This window comes from Teleopsis dalmanni, chromosome X, assembly GCF_002237135.1.
Source record: "Teleopsis dalmanni isolate 2A chromosome X, ASM223713v2, whole genome shotgun sequence".
NCBI classification, from domain to species: Eukaryota; Metazoa; Arthropoda; class Insecta; order Diptera; family Diopsidae; genus Teleopsis; species Teleopsis dalmanni.
In genome coordinates, this window is record NC_051848.1 from 55,850,916 (window position 1) to 55,871,941 (window position 21,026).

Below are 21,026 nucleotides of genomic sequence, written 5' to 3' on the forward strand. Positions count from 1 at the left end.
TTATTAATCAAATCAAACTATGCATTTTTATAACTAGTTACGGTACTTAATATATCATAAAAGCATTAAGAATATGTGCGATATAGACAATTCACATCGTATAAAACTCTTCAGTTGGGGTTCGCTTGATTATATTCCGACACCTTTTGAAGTGCCGATAGATTTGTGTTTTGTCCTTTTTCATAACACGAGTTCTTTGAAAAGCGGTCAGCAGTAGGTACTTTCTGGTCTTTCAGTTTTAATAGTGCTGTGCTACCGGCTGGCGAATCCTTCACATCTGGAATAATAGATGTAATATTGTCTAAATTAATTCGTATGGATTACGGTAATAAATTTAATACTGATTATATTGTACAGAATTACCAATTGTTGAGTTCTTGCCTACTGACAAATCCTTCTGCGCGTTTTCTAAATGGAATTGTGTATGCTTAAAATGTTATATTCATTATAAATAAAATTAATTTACTTGAGTTTGACGCTAAGTTAGATGACACAAAGACGTTTTCGGTTTGTCGGTTTTTGTCAATCTGTCTGCTCCCATGTAATTTAACAGCGGCGCTCAACTCCTCATACAATGACGCCGGCATTTTTTTCTCACACTTCACTGCATTAATATTCTTGGCATTCTTATTCATATGAACGTTTGTTGTAGTATTTGTACTTCTCATTACTTTATGGACATTCTGGTCACCATGCAATAAAGTAGTGGGTCTTTGGGATCTAGTAAATGCGTTTCTACCCAAACCATTTAAAGTAAGAGAAACAGCTTCCTCATTTTCATAAACCTGTGTTTGGATTGACTTCGTTAAGCAAATTGCGCGATTTTCGTCTAAATTTAAGGTGTTGACTTCACTATATTTTCTCGGTCCGTCGTGAATAATTCCATATTCTATTTTATCACGAAGTTTCTTAACTAGTCCTGGTTTTATAAGTGTGGCATGAGGATTACACAAAGTTGCTTGATTTAAATTCAATTCCAATTGTTTTGATGGGCTGTTGAGATCCTTTGGTTCATTCTCTTGTGTGGCTGAAGTGAATATGGTACGAGGAAATCCGGTAGTATCAATATCGGCAAATAATTTTGAATTGAATCCATGAATATGAGATATTTTTCTTGTTGTTTCTGGTGGGTGCTCTAAACATGAAACAAATTGATTAATTTAAAGAACTCAACTTACTTAACATATATCAAAACGTACCTCGTTGTTGGGCAGTGTCTATAAACTGTGTCCGAGCGTCATCAACAGTCAATTGCTGATTAGTTTTAAATGGCTGAAGATCTTTATTCATTTGTAAGGCTTGCATTAATTCTGGAGTACTTATACTAGAACCTGATGTTGACTCGGAGCACTCTATCGACTCAGCATCTTTTTGCGCCTCATGTTTATTGTCCGCCATAGAGTTTTGTTTATCAACAGGCATAAAACATGGAATTAATTGCCCACAACCTTCACATAAGTTTTGTGTTGAAACGAGATAACCTTTCATAGACATGTGGCCTCCAACCGGAGAAGGATTTTGCGCACAATATCTACACAACATTTTCATAAATTTAACAATTAATATCCAAAATAAGTCTAGTCTAAAATCAAAATGTCTATTGATTATTAGTATTTCATTTATTAGAAATAAATTCGCAACAAATAAATTTGGTCGTTAAGAAACCAAAAGAAAAACTGTTGAGAAAATAAATTTTTAAAACTTAAAACTCAAATTGACTTTTTAAAATTTGTCCAAATTTGATTGCTTTGTTGCTCGTATATATAATTTGACACACATAATAATTTGACAGAAATATAAATGTTTTGTAAAAAATAATCTACTACTACTATTTTGGAATAACAGATCAGGTGATCACAGGGTTCCAGTCCTAATGGGAATATGTTGCTGTTGTTGTTACCTGGAGAGATCTACTGCTATAGTACTTTTTGGGAGTGGTAAGGTGCATTTTGTCCTCATACTTGACAATTGTCTATGGAATGTATGCCTCATCACGCAAGAACTTATGTCTAAATAAAGTTTATAAGTAATTTATGTATGTATGTATATTTGCATCTGAAATAAGTATGCAATAAAATCTGCCTTTTTTTGTAGGATATTCCATACAAACGGACGTTTCAGACTGTCGAAGACTTTCTTAAGGTCGAGAAATAGTGCATAAATTGACCAGCGGAATTCATAGCTATGTTCAAAAATGACTCGAACTGTATGTATTAGGTCCACAGGTTAGGTTCTCTCGAAAAGCAAATTGGTTTCCCTTAGAGTAGCTTCAACAGCCTGAGAGATGCGGTTTAGAATAATCAAATTATAACTATTGGATTATAGCTATTGGATAATCATATAATAATCATAATTAACCATTATGATGTGGTTTAGATAACTTATAGTTGTTGCAGTCTTATGTGTTTTATTTTTTTTTTTTTTTTGAATCTTAACTAGAATTTCTTCTTTCCAGCCACTTGCTAGCTCCTCTGTTCTCCATATTTGTTGTAGTATGGGAAGCCGGATGCTTGCTGGAAAGCTGTATTAAGATGTAATTTTAGGAATTCCGTGTGCATATTACCTCGTTCTGGAGATATTTTCTTTTTGACTAGTTTGATTGCATTTAAGACTTTTAAAATTTTAATCAGTTATAGTGTAGTGTTAAGTTATTTAATGTCTTGATTAATTATTACTTTTTTATGGGAACATATACCATGACTGCAAGGGCTTGACATAATAATTGCAGTTTGGACTCTGCTCCATGGTCGTGAAGTAGTTTACTAACTTTAAATGCAAGCTTACAAGTACTTACAAATAACTCTAAAAACTTAGTATTCAAAAAAATGATTTATGTACTCAACTTAAATCAATACCGATGGACGATCCATAGACTAATAGCTGAACAACCTTTTTAAAAAAAAATTTTTGTGAAAATATTACTATATAACAATCAGTAATAGTAATAATAGTTCCATTGTTTCAATTTATAATATCGTTATCAATATCTATTTTCATAAAGTGCTTTTGATTTTGGAATGTTCTATATACAATTTGCTATATTCAATAATAAAATGTATGAACTAGTTACCATACCTGAACTAGTTACCATCGAAAAATTCAAATAAGTTATGAAGCCATTGCGAAGATATGGCATAAAATTCCCCAACTTCTCACTTTTTCAACAAATAATCTTTAAATTAATTTATTGAAGCAATTTTGTGCCAAATCCTAAACGAGTCTATTGGATATACGCGCATTATTAACCAACCTATTTACTGTGCATTAACATCAACACAAAGGGCAAAACGATATAATAGCAATTCTGTTGACACAAAAATACGCGTACGGCAGTGGGGTTTCGGGTGTCCATATCGAAGCACTAAGAAGAAGGATAGCAGCAAGAAAAAAAGCTGAAGAAAAATTCAATTTAAACCATTTCCGATCGGTTTCGTGTGCCTCAAAGCACTTCCTGTTGTTGAATTTTTTGTAATAAAATAAGATTTTTGTAAATAGCAACGAGCTTAGTGACTGAAGAAAAAAAAATATTAAAAAAATGCCGGTTAGCATGGAAAATTATGGCAACGAAAGAAAAGGCTCAAGGAAATTGTTTATGTGCGACAAGTATTGATTGTCTTTTGGCGGCTTAAGCGTACACTGACCCCATAACGCCAAATATTTTCAAATATTGCGGTACCCTTCGCCGTGCGGTACATCTGCTTTGTACAAGCCTCGCTGCAGGTGCGTATATACTTACTTACTTAGATGTTAGATGTTAGACTAGTTAAATAGTTGTAATTTTTTCTTTCAGAGTTGCAAAAAAAACAGCATTAAGTCTGCTTAAAACAAATTGGCAGCACTGTTTTCTTTCGTAGAATATTCCAATAGTTATAATTGGATAATCAAATACCATAATAATCATAATTAACCATTATAATGTGGTTTAGATAATCTATAGTTGTTGCAGTCTTATGTGTTCTATTTTTTTTCTATACTGAAAGAAAAAATTACAGCTATTTTTAAAATATTTATTTTTTATTTTGCATATTTTTGATATATTTCATTTAAACAATTTTTAAATTTGTAAAATTTTTTCATTTCGTTTATATTTTTATTTACTGTTGACAGCTAACTGGAATATTCGTTGAAACTTCCAATGAAAGTTCACAATAGATCTCTTATCGCTTTGGCAACATATTATTCTACAGACGCAATATATGTATTAGCGACCTTAAACGAGCGACGTGTTATTTTTTTACCACACTTCACATTTATAAAAGCAAGAGTCTGGCCAATGCTACAACTGGAGATATTGCTGAGTATGTTAAAACCCTCTTCTTTAACACACTCCAAAAACATAAGCCTAGTTTTGTCTAGGGCTGTACATAGACAAATCAGGTGTTCTGATATTCTATCTTCGAGAATTGGTAGACATGCGTTGCAGAAGATAACACAAGTTAGATCAAGTCTAGCTATATGCCGCCCTATGAACCAGTGCTCTGTAAAAACAGATATTAACCTAAATATCTCTGATTTGCTTTTGTGTATCAAGTCAGAGATTCTGCTTTTGGAATAGATTGGCCATATACCATATGGCCTGGCTACTGTGTTAGTATGGAATCACTCACTTTTAGCCTATCGCAAAAAAATGTGATAGATCAATCTCCGACTGTAGTTGGCAGAGGCAGAGATTGAAATAGGGATATCCGTAGAAGAGGCGCTCAGTGTAACAAGCTCAACTGCACGCTAAGTTCCTACTATATTAGAATACCCGAGAAGTAGTAGAAGTAGTTCGAAAATCAAAGTTATATCAATGGGGAGTGATAATTAGTGAATAAGGAATATTATTGAGTATATATGTGGCGAGATATATGTAAAAGTTGATATATATTTAACAGATTGGTAGTATCTAAAGTTGGTAGAACATGACATGAATGACCGGATTTGTTAATGCAATAGCCGATTATTGATTTTGCACCACAATAATAAACCGTCACACAAAAGTATCGTTATGGCAAAAATTCAGTATGAGTAACATAGGTTTATATTCAACTGATATGGCTCCAATAAATTTTTTTTCGCTCCTAAAATTGCAATTATAACTTCGGAAGATAATTACATTTTTGAAAAAAAAAACCTGATTCGATGATTTTTATTTTTCATATTGAAATTGTTGCTATATTTTTGTTATAGTGTAAAATTGTCATGAAACTTAAAAGACTACAGTTGATATGTACATACATTTATGTAAAATGTATTTAATTTAATCAATTTTAGCCAAACAAACTTTACTTTGGTGATGCTGTTTATTGAAATACACGGGAAAAAAGAAAAAATATGTATGAGAAACCACAGAGTGAGATTTCTTTCGAAACCATAAATGACAAAGCAGTTTTTTTTTTTTTCAAGGGAACTGAAATGCTTGCTTTATCAGTATATCTTAAGGGATTTAGCGTTTCATTTAAAAACAAATATGAAATATATATTAACAAAATATTGGTACCCTAAAAGCAAAGTTTTTTGACTTACATTTAGTGAAGCATTTATTTGTCACATCTTTAACTTTTGGTTGACATGTTCAGCGGAAAAAATAGGGATATTAACCTACTTTAGAGTTATATGTTATTTACTTGATTATGGGAAATTACTATAAATTACACACAATATTTTCATGATAATCGATTGCTAGTAGCATTTATACTTATTAGTAAATAAAGTAAAAATGACCATCTTTCACAAAAATCTACGATTTATATACTTTAGAAGAATCTCATCATAGATTTTAATCCACAACTCTTTTATGGAGATAGCATTATATTTGCTAATTGGCTTGTATGAAAATATTTTTTTATAATGAGATTTTTTGAATAGTAGTGAACTACAACGACAAAAATTCATTTTTATATTATTTCAATTATATGCATTCTTGGCTAACCACACAACTGTTTCAAGTATTGCCAAATATGCATCATCGGTGGTCTTGAAAATATTTCTTATATTTAATTATTTGTAAACAATTCTCTTGCAAGTACCTAGAGTTGAATGTGTACCCTGCCAAATTGGAAGGTCAGAGTCAGCGTTTATTAGCCAACTGATCCAAAGCTGTACGTGACTTTAATGTTCGCACATTTCTCTGGAGTTTTGTTACTTTACTGTGGAACTTCATTAACAAATTCATTTGCTTTGTTTATATTAGAACGAAATCATAAATTATTTGTTAGATTTCAATATTATTCTGTTTGTAGAGGTATTATTTGTACCAATAACAATTCTGATAACAACAGACCCGTGTAATAATATGATGTCGAGATCATGGAAAACAAAAGTGATTACAAAATCGCTGGCATTTTGATCTGTACTATATGCTAGAGATTTTGTAACTCACTAAACTTTAACGCCAGTGGTATTATGATGCTATAGACTATAAGCTTCGTATCTCCCTAAATTATAACGCCACTGGCATTTTGATGGCATAGGCTAGAACTTTTATATTATCACTAATTTTTATAACGACAACGGTATTTTGATATCAACACTATAATCTTGAACTATTAGTTTCTATAATAAAGATATTCTCCTATTCTCTCAAAAGTAAAAATAATCATTTTTTTGCTTTACTCCTTGGTTTTGATTTTATTTCTCGAATAAGTTGATGAAGAAATTTATTGCAACGAACCGGACCATGACTAGGTAATACCTCAGCAAAATAAACAGCGAATCCAAGTCGTTACACATGAATCTCATAATAATATTAGCAGATTTAACTATTTAAAGGAAAGCAAGTATAAGTGCGGCTAAATGTTTTTAAACAAAATAGAGTATTACCATATTGCTGGCATAATTAAATAGAAATCCAATGCGTATTTTACAATATTATTTGACAAACTTCACATGTTTTTATTTATTAACAATTAAATATATCAATATTAAAACATATTAAAAGATTAAAATTCATCCTGAATGTGCACCGCCATTATGGGCGCCCCATTTAGACTTCACAACGTCCTTTGTTAGCTCTTTCATTTTTTAAGTTCTTCAAACATTCCTCACCATTTTATGTTAATCTTTCTTGAAGGTGTGATGATAATTTTGGAAATTAATATGGGAATTAATTGTTGTATATAATAACAATTAATGTAACAGATAACACACTAAGGCAAACAATCAATATAATTTTTTTCCTTACACTTATAATTTCGCTACCGTTACTAACTGTACGATGATCTTGATTATCCATATCTTTTCTTCCATAGAACAGAAGAAAGTACTGACCCGAATTTTGTTCCGGTTCTTATTCAGATACCTCAAAATAATAAGTTTAATTAATTTACATAAATTTAATTAATATGTTATTTTGGATGGTAAGATTTAGTGTAGCATACAATCAATATAGTTTAATCGGATATCGGATTAAATAATTTATTATTGTTACTATAAATAAAATGATACCATACTTATTGTATGCTTGCATACATACAACATTATAATTTCTGTGTTAAACAGTAAAAATAATTAAACAGACAGACCATGTACCGCAAAAGTTTGCCTTTTATATACATATATAATACATATATTGAATATTATCAAAACTTTCATTTTTGCAGGCACATATATAAACGTCACGTTTAAAATGTTTTATATCAGTTATCATTTTTCCACTTATTAAAAACATTGTTCTTCAGTTGTTTCTAGGTATTCGTCCTTCCAGCAATTTCCAGATATCGATCTTTCTAGTTAGTCATTTGTTTTCAGGTATTCGTACTTTCAGTACTTTCCAGCGCTGTTTACTCATCAGAATGAACGGTCCAGAACAGGTTATTAGCTTTGCTCTAACCTTGGCATTACCTAAAGTACATTTAGCTGCAATGGTACGGAAAGCGTAGAACAGCTATGCAAAGAGCGGATTTTTTGTAGCATCCGTAAAGTGAGGTTGTGTCTGGTGCTAGCGCAGTTCTAATGGGACTTGTGATTAGATTCATAGTTGTGTAGAGATTTAATGAGAATAATAATATTTTACCGTTAAAGAAACTGTCTCCATTGTATTTTAAATAGATATAATAAAGGAAGTAAATATATGGAGCAGATTAGTCAATAAAAAGATTTAAACAAAAAAAATTGTATTATGTATGTGTTATGTATTATTATAGTGAAAGTTCTGATAAAAGTAGCCGCTTTAAGCGTCTATTTATCTGGCTTTGTCAATTGGTGACTGCATCATTGCAGCGATAGGGCTATATTTTTGAATAACTTCTATGACATCTGTGAAATGATTTATACTCATAGATAACTCTCTGCACTATGAAAATGGAATAGGTTTTCAGCATTTTTTATCATCTGTCGGAGTAGCACGAAATATGAACATGCATTTTCTTTACTAAAATCTTTGTTAAAAATTTGTTAAGCTTTATTTCTTATTGCATGTATTTTTTAGCGAATATAGGTACTACCGATCGTTTCGGAATAGGTGAAGTTAATAGAAAACCTGTGCTTAGATCATACATTTTTTCCCGTACACATTTTTTAGAACTTCCTGCACCTAAACCGGTGCTCACTCTTGGCTTCATGTAAAATGTAAGATGACAGCAGAATATGAAAAGCGAATAAGTGCATGCTATTTCTCCTTCAATTGTTTACTCATAGATGGCACAGCTCCAAAAATGTTTTTGGGACCAGTTTTTTAAGATCTCGCCAAATCGTTTGTATTTATTGATCTTATTTGAGTTATTGTCTACATGAGTGGTTGAAGTTAAAGGGTTTAAATTAACCTTCATAGCATGGGTACTCTCATGGATAGATGTATCTTTTATTCGTATTGATGTTTTTAAATGATGTTGATGAAAATGGAAACAGTATTATATGATCATGATCTTTTCTCAGCTTCAAATCATTTTTCCATTAGCACTTTTTAGTTTTTGCTTTCAGCTATGGCATCACATATTAAGAAAATTTGATATTTAAAAAAATTAATAATTTATTGTCATTTATGCAGGGCACAATAGACCCAATAGGTGGACTGCCATATTCCCTCTAAACAATAAATATGATTTATGCAAATTATTTGAAACGGTGGCTTTAGTGGGTTCAAGTCTCACATTGTGGCTTTCGATGCTTTCCACCTACTGCAACAAGAAAAAATTTTTAATCGCGTTTGGACGACTTGCTGAAAACTACTGAGTGGTCGATATCTGAGAACTTTTAATCTTAAGATTTTGTATATGTATATGCAATAAGAAAGAGCTTTTATGTTGATGACACTTGAAACAAATTAATCTGTGTAGTATACATACAATGTTATGCAAGCTCTTAATGTACAGAGTTTTTTTTATTACCTTTCCATATGGTTTGAAGATTATACGAGAGATCGTTCGAAAGGGAGGAATCTTTTTATATTATTTATAGAGGTACTCGTCTTAAAACGAAGACAATATTAAAATAAAAACATTCAAAAAATTTAGCAATATCTCAACATTTAAATTTAAGTGTTAGCTTAAGTTACTTACTATCTTTTAGTCCAATAAATATTCTTGTAACTTAATGCCTAATATGTTATTGTACTCCCTTGACAATGCTTCATGTAATTTTTCTTTTATCGAAACTAAAATTACTAATTAAAGGAATGAATTTCAGAAATGCCTGGAGGATTACTTAAAGCGATCTCAAAGTTACCACTTTAAAAGAGACAAAATAAATGTCAATTAATTACTGATGTTTTTGTGGTTTATTTGATTCCTAAAACTATTTGTGGAGAATGTATTTAACGACCAATTTACGACCTAAAACTATGTAAACAGTATCACAAGCAAAATTTACATCACATTCAGCTCACACTGAAACAGACTTACAATAAAAATTCTTGAAATTTGGTTATATGAATATCACACGCCCTACACAATGATGTCACACTTTTTACCCATTAATCACTCTGTGATGTAGAGGATGGTTTCTTATTCAATAACATGCGTTTTCTGTAATTTTCATGGTGATATCTTGCTTGTATCTTGTGCTTTTACATTGAAAATATATTTCGATATGAAGTGTTGAATTAAATTATTGCTGTGAACTTGAAAATGCAAATGAGAAAATTAAAAAAATTGAAAACAAATTTCATTTTACAATTAAATATTTTCAATAAGCTTTAAACATTATATATAATTGCAAGAAATGACTAAATAAAAAATAAAAATCTCGTCATTCAAGAGCATATTTTCGTGTGATTACACTAACACACTTACAGTGCGCGCAAACAGCTTTATTCTTTAAAAATTTTGCTTGAATAATAACTCTTGAATGTGAGCATGTTCAACTGCGGTTGCTAGAATATATTTGAACAAGAGAGAGCGCAACTTGAATGACATACAAAAATGATAGTCTGCACTGCGCTTAATGGACACGTCAAAATCGAAATTGTTGTTGTTGTTGTTGTTTTCAATGCAAATTAAAAAACTGAGAGTGAGAGAAAAAAACAAATGTCGGTTTAAATTCTGTCATAAGAACCGAAACTATATGTGCCACGTCACTCAATCAAAGCAGTGTTGTATGTATGTATGTATATATTTCCTTTAAAATTTAGGCACAGTCAATTATTACAAAAATAATAGTAAAAATACGAACTTGACCAACTGGTCTGATACTCTGCCTAACATGCATAGCCCGAAAGAGTCAATTTTGTTGTGCCCGTGTCACTGTACATGGAAAGTAAATATTGTGAAGTTCTTTTTATAAAAACTTAGGTAAAATTGCAGCATCTGGATAAATATTGACAATATCCGTAATGATCAGTCAATATCTGTTTAAAAATTAATAAAACCCAACCATACTTTCTGATCGTATCTGACTGATATGAAGGCTAACCATATTACATATCTATCAAAATCGATATTTAATCGGTGTCCAAAAATCACTAAGCAATATGACAATGAGTTTCAAGAGAGAACAATGAATAACAACGAAATATATACCAAAATCGGGTTAAGCCATATTTTTAGTATTTAAGTATGTAAACGTTATAAAATTCTGCACTTAAATTTTTTCGGAAAAAAACTGGAAATAATTCAAAATCTATTAATCAGTTTCTTGCCAGGTTCACTCAAATAATTGAGGAGCGAAATATGTCTCCTGATGAAATTCATAGCGCCGATGAGTCAAGTTTGTTTTGATAGTTGAAATTGATAGTGAAGACGAGAAAAACGAGCTGGAGTTGAGGCTAAAGAAATCATTCCCCCGCAAAATATTACGTCAACTAATGTTATAGGTGCATACAATACGTACACATTCAGTGGGTCGAGGAGAATGAAATACGTACCCACACATGATATTTTAGTTTTAAAAAAACGTAAAGAAGAAGCTGTGCTAAAAAGTATCACTCATGCTAAAGAAAGCAATTATAATTTACAGATAATTTTGTTGATTATTATAAATAAATATTCATGTATATAGGTATAATAGGTCAATAAGTCCTAAGTTTGTGAGATATAAAATTTGTTCAATAATTATAATATAATAATAAAAGAAATTTCGAGTTTTATTGTGTATTTACTTATTTGTATTGTTAGATCTATTACGTGAGTTTTTCCTCGGTAAGTGCAATAACTGGGTACTTGCAAGAGCCTGGTTATTATTTAGGTGGCAATAACCGAGTACGTACTTTACTTGGATTAATTTTTATATTTCTAAAACAAAAAAGTTGCTTATCTCAATTAAAAAAGAGATTTCCATTAAAATTTTGGAAAATAATTAGAAAAAGAACTGAAAGAACTTAAAATTTATGACAATAATTAAAATATTTTTTTCTCAAAATGACAGTAATTTAAAATAAAAACTGAAACTCTTTGTAATTTAAAAAAAAAGTTATAAATTTATTCAAAATATAATATCTATGGCTCGTTAATGTAAGTTTCTCACTTCGTTTTCTCAAACGATTTTCTCACCTTTCTCACTTTTTCTCACAATTTTCGTGGGAGGCGCAATATATTCATAAAGAATAATAACACACACATTCATATAATAGCTTAAAAATATATATTGTATTACGCATATTTAGTATTCTAATTATTTTAAATATATATGTTGAACGTTTTCTGAGTTAGTGCATCTGGGCACTTTTACTCTTTGATAGCTGACGGGTTTCTGCAGAGTCCACCCTTCTCACTGACTACTTTGTGTATTTCGCATAAGCTTCGTGATTATTCAATAACTGATCTAAGATCTGCGTACCGCCTCATATGGTTAGAGATTACTCTGAGATTAGATAGTGCTAAGTGCCCTACTTATTGGTTTTGCATATAGTTTCAGAGCTCTTTCCCTTATGTATTTTTTGATCGGATCTATTCTAAGGTCTCTTAGCATATCATTCGTGCGGATATACGATGGCACTTTGAAGAGTTTTCGGAGAGCCTGACTTTGAGCAACTTGTAGCTTCTGGATAGTAGAGTCGGCAGCTTTGCTATAAGCAACACACCCATAAATTAGTGCTGGTCTAATTATCTGGCTGTAGATCAGTTCTCTATTCTTCGCGCTAAGGTCGTTTTGATTGCAGTGTTTTTGCAATTATATTCAATACAACAATTATAATAAACGCAAACTTAAAACAAATTAAAATATGGTTTTTCAATTTAAATATGAAATAAAATAACAGAAATTATTTATGAATATAATTCCTTGTAATAAAGTCGCGTATTCTTCGTTCTTCATTTAAAAAAGAAGTACTGCTGTAAAAATCTGTAGAATCGGTTTCTGTTTGTTGGTGATTCTGTAACACCGGCCGGCATGGAAAAGTTATGGTGTTTACTATTATTATGGAGAGAACAACAGGTATTTTTTATAGATATTACTTAACAATCAAATCATGCTGAAATGACAAGCATGAGTTATGCATAATGACATTTACATGCAACATTATATGTAACAATAACAACAACAACAACAACCAAATCATAACGTTGCCAGAGCAAAGCGAACTAGATATCTGGGTTATAGAGGATATCTGGAATCACCCAGTAACCAATTTGAATTATTATTTTGCATGTAATTGGCTTCTATAAACTTTTTGGTTGTGCTGTTCTCCCATATGAAGGCACCGTTAGCGTGCATAGCATCCCAAGATTTTTAAATCATGATCGCAAATAATCTGCACATTTTTCGAAAAATAACCTTTTCTATTTCTGTAGCGATGCTCTATTTCTATGTGAGTTTTTTCTTTCAACTTGCGTACAATCACAGCACCTATAACACCTGGAAAATCTGTCGCAATTAAGAAACAGTGTGACACAATCATTGTATTGTTCTCAACTGCAGAAGTGGAAAAAGTTGACCAACACTGTTTTGGGAGATACGCATCTGACTTACGATACAATCAACTACAACTTCTCGTTCGAACAATTGAATACTTAAAACATAAAATGCAAATATTGTAAATAAGTGACGTCAATAAAATGACACATCCTTCTGGAGTGATCGCAATTTCAATCAGAATATCTTTAAAAATAGGATCCCAAAGCACGGTAATGTACTCGCAAGTATTTTATTGAATCAATTCTTCAGTAAGTCGATATCTTTCGTATGCTTTCTACATCCACAATAAATTATATTTTTTCTAGTTTTATGATATTACTGACTGTCCTACATCAATACATGAAGACTATGAAATATTTTACTACACAGAAAGACTGCTATCATAAAACCCATTTAGAGACCAATATTACTAATATTAGTTTAATAGATTTCAAATGAAAGCTTAGAATTTCTCTTATATGTGTATGTCGCACAAGCCATGAGGATCAAATTCCTTTGAAGCGGAGTGACATATTATATAGTTCAGAGCCAACTGTTTTTGAATAATAGATTTAGACTTAAGGTATTGTAAAACGTTTGCGAAACTAAAATTTTGTTTTTACTTTTACTTAATTAACTTAAGTTGGCAATACTCGAAACAGCTGTATGGTCAGCCAAAAATTCAATTAATTAAAATAATTTAAAAAAAAAAAAAAAAAAAAAAAAAAAAAAAAAAAAATAAATAAATTTTTGTTGTTGTTTCACTACTGTTCGAAAAACCTCTTTATGAAATATAATAAGTTTCTATTAAAATATAATAGTCACTTTCGTCTGGAAAATTTGACGTTAAATTACAACTTATATATTCTCACAAAATATTGGTCTCGCCCGTGCGACTAGTGGAGTAACATTAGCATGACTTTCTCAGCATTACGTTCCTAGATTAGGTTCTATACATAAGAAAGAACAAATCATGCAATAAATAATGCCTCTACGAATAGAATAGTATTGAAATTTAACAATTAAAAATATAAAAAAATATAATTAATTAATTAATTCAATTATTCTACAGCTGGTTTATGATTTCGTTCTAATATAAACACAGCAAGTAAAATTGTTAATAAAAACTTTCATAGTAAAAGTAACAAAACTCCAGAAAAATATGCGAACAAAAAAGCCAAGTACGGCTTTGGATCAGTTGGTTAAGGTGCGCTGATTCTGAGCTTCATATTTGGCAGGACCCGAGTTCGATTCCTGGTACTTGCAGTCTCAAAAATAATTATTTACGAATAATTAAATATAAGAATTATTTCCAAGACCACTGATGAAGGGTATTTGGCAATACTCGAAACAGCTGTATGGTCAGCCAAAAATTAAATAAATTAAAATAAATTTAAAAAAAAAAAAAAAAAAAAAAAAAAAAAATAAATAAATTTTTGTTGTTGTTTCACTTCTGTTCGAAAACCTCTTTATTAATTAACTTAATAAATAATTAAAAGACTATTTTTAGTTAAAGAATTTGTAGACGTATGCAATGGCCAATAGATGGCGTCCTTATAAATACTTATTCCTTATTATTATAATATCTTATTCAGGATTGTGCTTTAGGTACATCCTAATTATATCTCAAAAAATTTGTATAAAAAAGAAAATGGACCAATCTAGAGTACTGCCTCGACTACTGCTGCTTAAAGCAGAAATAGTTTTTCCCATATTCTAATATAAATATTTCGCAAATGTCCAAATGAGCCATTTTAAACTAAATAAATTTATGCTACATTTATAAGGTTATTATTTCATAAGCAACTTAAAGTCATATGTTGTAAACTGCTGACGGGAGGGAGAGAGGAATTAATGTTTATGCTGAATTCAGGACATCAACTGCGTCACATTGGAATACATGCATCCGCACATATGGTGTGAATGCGACAGTATTAATATATATAGTTAGGTGTTGGCTGATTTTGATTTATCTGTTTATTTTAGATTTATGTACAGCTGGCATTCACATACACATATATTTGATATCATATTTATATACATACAAACATCGGTTTGGGGAATTATGCTGAAGGACGGTGATGGTTGCTGTCAATGCGCCACTGTTTGCTAATGATTGATGACATTCGTATGAAGTGTTTTATTGTGAATTTAATTTAATTGTCCTTTAATGATTTTTGTTTTACTAAAGGATTATATTTTCGGTCATGTGGGAGTAATAACTTACATGAGCAATAAAGAACATTTATATATTCATCTATTTTAATAGGGCTCTCAAATGCAAATAATAAACAAATAAACATACTTATTACTCCAGGAAAATCCTGATAATATAATTATAAATAGTGATGTCATTTTATTATGAATTTAGTAATCCTATTTAATATGATATTTGAAGTAGCTATGTAAGTTTTAAATTTATAGACTTTTTAATGTATTCACATCACACGGAGGCACTCAGGAAACTCATTTCACCATTAGACAAAATTAAATTTTATTTGAAAAGGTTAATTGACAAATTATTATTATTATTATTATTGCAGATTAGTTTCAAGTCTAACATTTTGAGAAAATGTAATTTTAAAGACAGTTAAATTATTTGTTGTGTACTTCTCACGATACATTTATTGACAGCACTTTTCAGTTGGAAAAGTGGTCTTCAAAGACATTGTCTTCAAGACTGTCTTTGATACTGCGTCCACATAATCAAGCAAATTTGCAAAACATGAATGAAAAAAATCTCTCTTATGCTTAATTTTTCATTTGTAATGTTCAGAGCAACCTATGTTGCTATGCCTTTATTATTGTCAGTACCAATTTTGAATGAAGGGAATAAGCATTTTATTATTATGTTGAGACTACTTGAGTCAGTGCACTTGGGCACTTTTACTCTCTATTAACTGCAAGGTTTCTTTGTAACTCCTCTAAATGCCTTGACTGGATTATTGGATTATTGTTTATCGCTTCATCAGACTAAGCAACAATTGACCTTATATCTGCATACCTCCCCGAGGAACCTGTAACCATTCTGAGATTCGCTAACGCGGTGTTGATAAGCCTGTCAGTTTTTGTAAATAATTTCAGGGCTCTATCCTTTATGTATTTTTTGATCGGATCAATCTAGAGGCCCCTGAGGATGACATTCGTCTAATGGTACCATGGTAACTTGAAAAGTCTTCTCAGAGCCTGGCTTTGTGCAATTTCTAGTTGGCGAATAGTAGGCATCACACTGTATTATATCAAAGCATGAGCTGGACCTCGATGATATAAAGGTATTACACCAAGAAAATAATCAACAAAAACGCTTTTTCTTGGAAATATTATACATCCTTCAAACTCCTAGTGATACCAGACTCAATTTTAAAACTGACATAGAACACTATGCTCAGGTATACAAAAAGACCTTCAACAAATCCGGAAGAGAATTAATATATCTTTCCTATATATGCCATTTTCATATCTATTTTCATAGTATTGTTTAATTCTTTTCTATATACATATGTTATATATAATTCATGTTTCGATGTGAATGTATTTTATAATTATTTCTTTGTGATAATATATGTACTAAAATATTGTTACATTGTGTTTAAATTTTATAGTAGCCTGGTGATGACTATAGATTATAGTCGAAATATCGTTTAAAATAAAATCTTTTAAAAACTTTTCATTTGTTCTGGAAACGTTGGATTATTCGAAGTCACTTTGACCAGCGGTTCCCCATAGTTCAGTACCATATAACTATGCAGGTTTTAAAATTTGATTGTAGAGCAGAATCTTGTCTTGCACAGTAGTGCAGCAAATATGATAACGATTGCGCTTAAGTGTTTAAATTCTATAAGTAATCGTAAAAGTTATAGAGAGCAAATTTCTACTCTCAAATGGTCTACCAAATGTTGGTACCTAGAATTGTGGCTCCCTTACATGGATTTTGACGAATTTTTTGAGTCTAATTTCTTTATCAAAATATAATTTCGTACCTACTTTACCAAGTCCTATTTCTCTGATTAAATACTGTAGTTATTATATATATGTACTACTATATATATATATAGGTATACATGCAATCAGATTTGTAAAAAAATGACAGCACTTCTTCTGTAAATGCCCTGATTTGGTAAAATAAACTTATTTCCCATATAAAAATTTATCAATTATAGGTTGCAGTCAATCGTGCAGGTATGATAATTTTAAAACCTTCGTTCTTGGTGTACCATATAGGAAGAAAACGACGTTTACAAGTATATTGAAAAAAATTAAGTTCTATTATTAATCAAATCAAACTATGCATTTTTATAACTAGTTACGGTACTTAATATATCATAAAAGCATTAAGAATATGTGCGATATAGACAATTCACATCGTATAAAACTCTTCAGTTGGGGTTCGCTTGATTATATTCCGACACCTTTTGAAGTGCCGATAGATTTGTGTTTTGTCCTTTTTCATAACACGAGTTCTTTGAAAAGCGGTCAGCAGTAGGTACTTTCTGGTCTTTCAGTTTTAATAGTGCTGTGCTACCGGCTGGCGAATCCTTCACATCTGGAATAATAGATGTAATATTGTCTAAATTAATTCGTATGGATTACGGTAATAAATTTAATACTGATTATATTGTACAGAATTACCAATTGTTGAGTTCTTGCCTACTGACAAATCCTTCTGCGCGTTTTCTAAATGGAATTGTGTATGCTTAAAATGTTATATTCATTATAAATAAAATTAATTTACTTGAGTTTGACGCTAAGTTAGATGACACAAAGACGTTTTCGGTTTGTCGGTTTTTGTCAATCTGTCTGCTCCCATGTAATTTAACAGCGGCGCTCAACTCCTCATACAATGACGCCGGCATTTTTTTCTCACACTTCACTGCATTAATATTCTTGGCATTCTTATTCATATGAACGTTTGTTGTAGTATTTGTACTTCTCATTACTTTATGGACATTCTGGTCACCATGCAATAAAGTAGTGGGTCTTTGGGATCTAGTAAATGCGTTTCTACCCAAACCATTTAAATGAAGAGAAACAGCTTCCTCATTTTCATAAACCTGTGTTTGAATTGACTTCGTTAAGCAAATTGCGCGATTTTCGTCTAAATTTAAGGTGTTGACTTCACTATATTTTCTCGGTCCGTCGTGAATAATTCCATATTCTATTTTATCACGAAGTTTCTTAACTAGTCCTGGTTTTATAAGTGTGGCATGAGGATTACACAAAGTTGCTTGATTTAAATTCAATTCCAATTGTTTTGATGGGCTGTTGAGATCCTTTGGTTCATTCTCTCGTGTGGCTGAAGTGAATATGGTACGAGGAAATCCGGTAGTATCAATATCGGCAAATAATTTTGAATTGAATCCATGAATATGAGATATTTTTCTTGTTGTTTCTGGTGGGTGCTCTAAACATGAAACAAATTGATTAATTTAAAGAACTCAACTTACTTAACATATATCAAAACGCACCTTGTTGTTGGGCAGTGTCTATAAACTGTGACTGAGCATCATCAACAGTCAATTGCTGATCAGTTTTAAATGGCTGAAGATCTTTATTCATTTGTAAGGCTTGCATTAATTCCGGAGTACTTATACTAGAACCTGATGTTGACTCGGAGCACTCTATCGACTCAGCATCTTTCTGCACCTCATGTTTATTGTCCGCCATAGAGTTTTGTTTATCAACAGGCATAAAACATGGAATTAATTGCCCACAACCTTCACATAAGTTTTGTGTTGAAACGAGATAACCTTTCATAGACATGTGGCCTCCAACCGGAGAAGGATTTTGCGCACAATATCTACACAACATTTTCATAAATTTAACAATTAATATCCAAAATATGTCTAGTCTAAACTCAAAATGTCTAGTGATTATTATTATTTCATTTATTAGAAATAAATTCGCAACAAATAAATTTGGTCGTTAAGAAACCAAAAGAAAAAACTCTTGAGAAAATAAATTTTTAAAACTTAAAACTCAAATTGACTTTTTAAAATTTGTCCAAATTTGATTGCTTTGTTGCTCGTATATATAATTTGACACACATAATAATTTGACAGAAATATAAATGTTTTGTAAAAAATAATCTACTACTAGTATTTTGGAATAACAGATCAGGTGATCACAGGGTTCCAGTCCTAATGGGAATATGTTGCTGTTGTTACCTGGAGAGATCTACTGCTATAGTACTTTTTGGGAGTGGTAAGGTGCATTTTGTCCTCATACTTGACAATTGTCTATGGAATGTATGCCAAATCATCAAAGAACTTATGTCTAAATAAAGTTTATAGGTCATTTATGTATGTATGTATATTTGCATCTGAAATAAGTATGCAATAAAATATGCTTGGAAAACCTTAGCGCTGCATATATGCTAAGGTTTTTCAAGCATATGTATATATACTGCATAGAGCTGTATATATACAGTTTTATGCAGTTACATTTTTTCTTGTCTGGGTAGTCTTGTTAAAAAATGCTCTTAATGGTATTAAGTGTTGTGTTTCTATTCTAACCATTCGAATATGTAAGTAGTGTTTGTTAACTTGTTAAAATAATATTTAGTAAGTTTCTGCATTTGTTCGTTATTTAACAATTTATGCTATTCATATTTATTTCTATCTAGCACCAGACAAACATCAATTATGACAAACATGAATTAATAAATTTTAACAGCAAATTAAGAAAACTCTAAAAAAAGTGCGAGCATCGAAGTCAAGTACGGCTTTGGGTTAGTTGGCTAATGAACGCTGACTCTGAGCTTTAAATTTGGAAGAGCTCGAGTTCGATTCCTGGTACTTGCAGTCTCAAAAAATTATTTACGAATAATTCAATACCAGAAATAATTCCAAACCTATTTAAATAGTTTAAACAATTTTAATATTATGAATATAAAATATTTTGAAATATATATAAAATTTTTTAACTTATTAATTTTTTTGTGAAAGGAAATTTAAAAATTTCCTACATTCTGAAAATTGCCTTTATAAAATGTAGTTTGCTTACATTATGTGCACATTATGTGCAACAGTCTTGCTTATATTATAAGCTAATACTCTTATAAAATATAAATAAGGTTTTCTATTACTGACTGGCGAGATAAATAGCAATAATTTTTTTTCTACTTTTCTTTGTAGAGTACAAGCATCACCACCCGACATCACTGCCCGCCAATAACCGGAACAGCACTAATTTCTGGATATATGCTTTCCCTGCTTCGGTGTTACATGTGTAAATTAAGGACTAAATGGTTTGTTGAATTCCAAATACTAAGATTAAAGTTAAGGTACAACATGTACAAGGACTAAAATAAAAATAAAACTCGGTACTGTAGTACGAGTCGATTCGATTAATTCAGAAAGTACCGTAAGGAACGAACGAATTTTTATCGGGACAGGAAAAAAATTTGCAAAATACATGATATTTTTAGGTTAACAGTTGGAATAGAAGAATATGATACAAATATATGATAATTATTAAGATATGAGACAAACTCTATATGGTGTGTCTAAGAACTTTAACTTTAGGTGAAAGATTCTTGTACCACAAAACAAGATATATCGTATTGGGACGATCCATTTACAACGTTTGAGATGCAGAATAAAAAAGAAACTCTATACAAAGCAATCATACATTCGAAGTACCTGTATTAATCCAACCCAGATGCCTTATATTACAATAATATTAAATTTAAACATAATCAAAATAATTTCTAGAAAACCTTATTTTTCTTAAATTTTTGGATGAACATTCTTTCATATTTCTTATATCATATATCTTAT

The 21,026-nt window shown here is 30.8% G+C and overlaps 2 protein-coding genes across 4 annotated transcripts; both read right to left on the minus strand.

Moving 5' to 3' along the window:
• On the minus strand, positions 1-1,639 carry LOC119689275. Of its 2 annotated transcripts, none has more exons than XM_038104067.1 (4): positions 1,200-1,639; positions 467-1,135; positions 364-408; positions 1-277 (listed from the first exon to the last, which is right to left on the minus strand). In XM_038104067.1, exons 1-4 carry the CDS (start codon positions 1,546-1,548, stop codon positions 111-113), a joined length of 1,230 nt encoding a protein of 409 aa, XP_037959995.1. In that variant the 5' UTR covers positions 1,549-1,639; the 3' UTR covers positions 1-110. The 2 variants fall into 2 exon arrangements, with proteins under 2 accessions (XP_037959995.1, XP_037959994.1); XM_038104066.1 differs by having other exon boundaries at positions 1-301.
• Positions 1,640-17,514: 15,875 nt separating this feature from the next.
• On the minus strand, positions 17,515-19,145 carry LOC119689444. 2 transcript variants are annotated; one of them, XM_038104279.1, is made up of 4 exons: positions 18,714-19,145; positions 17,981-18,649; positions 17,878-17,922; positions 17,515-17,791 (listed from the first exon to the last, which is right to left on the minus strand). In XM_038104279.1, exons 1-4 carry the CDS (start codon positions 19,060-19,062, stop codon positions 17,625-17,627), a joined length of 1,230 nt encoding a protein of 409 aa, XP_037960207.1. In that variant the 5' UTR covers positions 19,063-19,145; the 3' UTR covers positions 17,515-17,624. The 2 variants fall into 2 exon arrangements, with proteins under 2 accessions (XP_037960207.1, XP_037960206.1); XM_038104278.1 differs by having other exon boundaries at positions 17,515-17,815.
• Between the last annotated feature and the right edge of the window lie 1,881 nt (positions 19,146-21,026).

Bases quoted from the DNA above. Each gene is read 5' to 3' on its own strand.
- LOC119689275 (XM_038104066.1), bottom strand. From the start codon at position 1,548: ATGAAAATGTTGTGTAGATATTGTGCGCAAAATCCTTCTCCGGTTGGA. The intron at 1,136-1,199 runs GTACGTTTTGAT...TTTCATGTTTAG, and splicing joins AGACACTGCCCAACAACGAG to AGCACCCACCAGAAACAACA. The intron at 302-363 runs GTAATTCTGTAC...GAATTAATTTAG, and splicing joins AGGCAAGAACTCAACAATTG to ACAATATTACATCTATTATT.
- LOC119689444 (XM_038104278.1), bottom strand. From the start codon at position 19,062: ATGAAAATGTTGTGTAGATATTGTGCGCAAAATCCTTCTCCGGTTGGA. The intron at 18,650-18,713 runs GTGCGTTTTGAT...TTTCATGTTTAG, and splicing joins AGACACTGCCCAACAACAAG to AGCACCCACCAGAAACAACA. The intron at 17,816-17,877 runs GTAATTCTGTAC...GAATTAATTTAG, and splicing joins AGGCAAGAACTCAACAATTG to ACAATATTACATCTATTATT.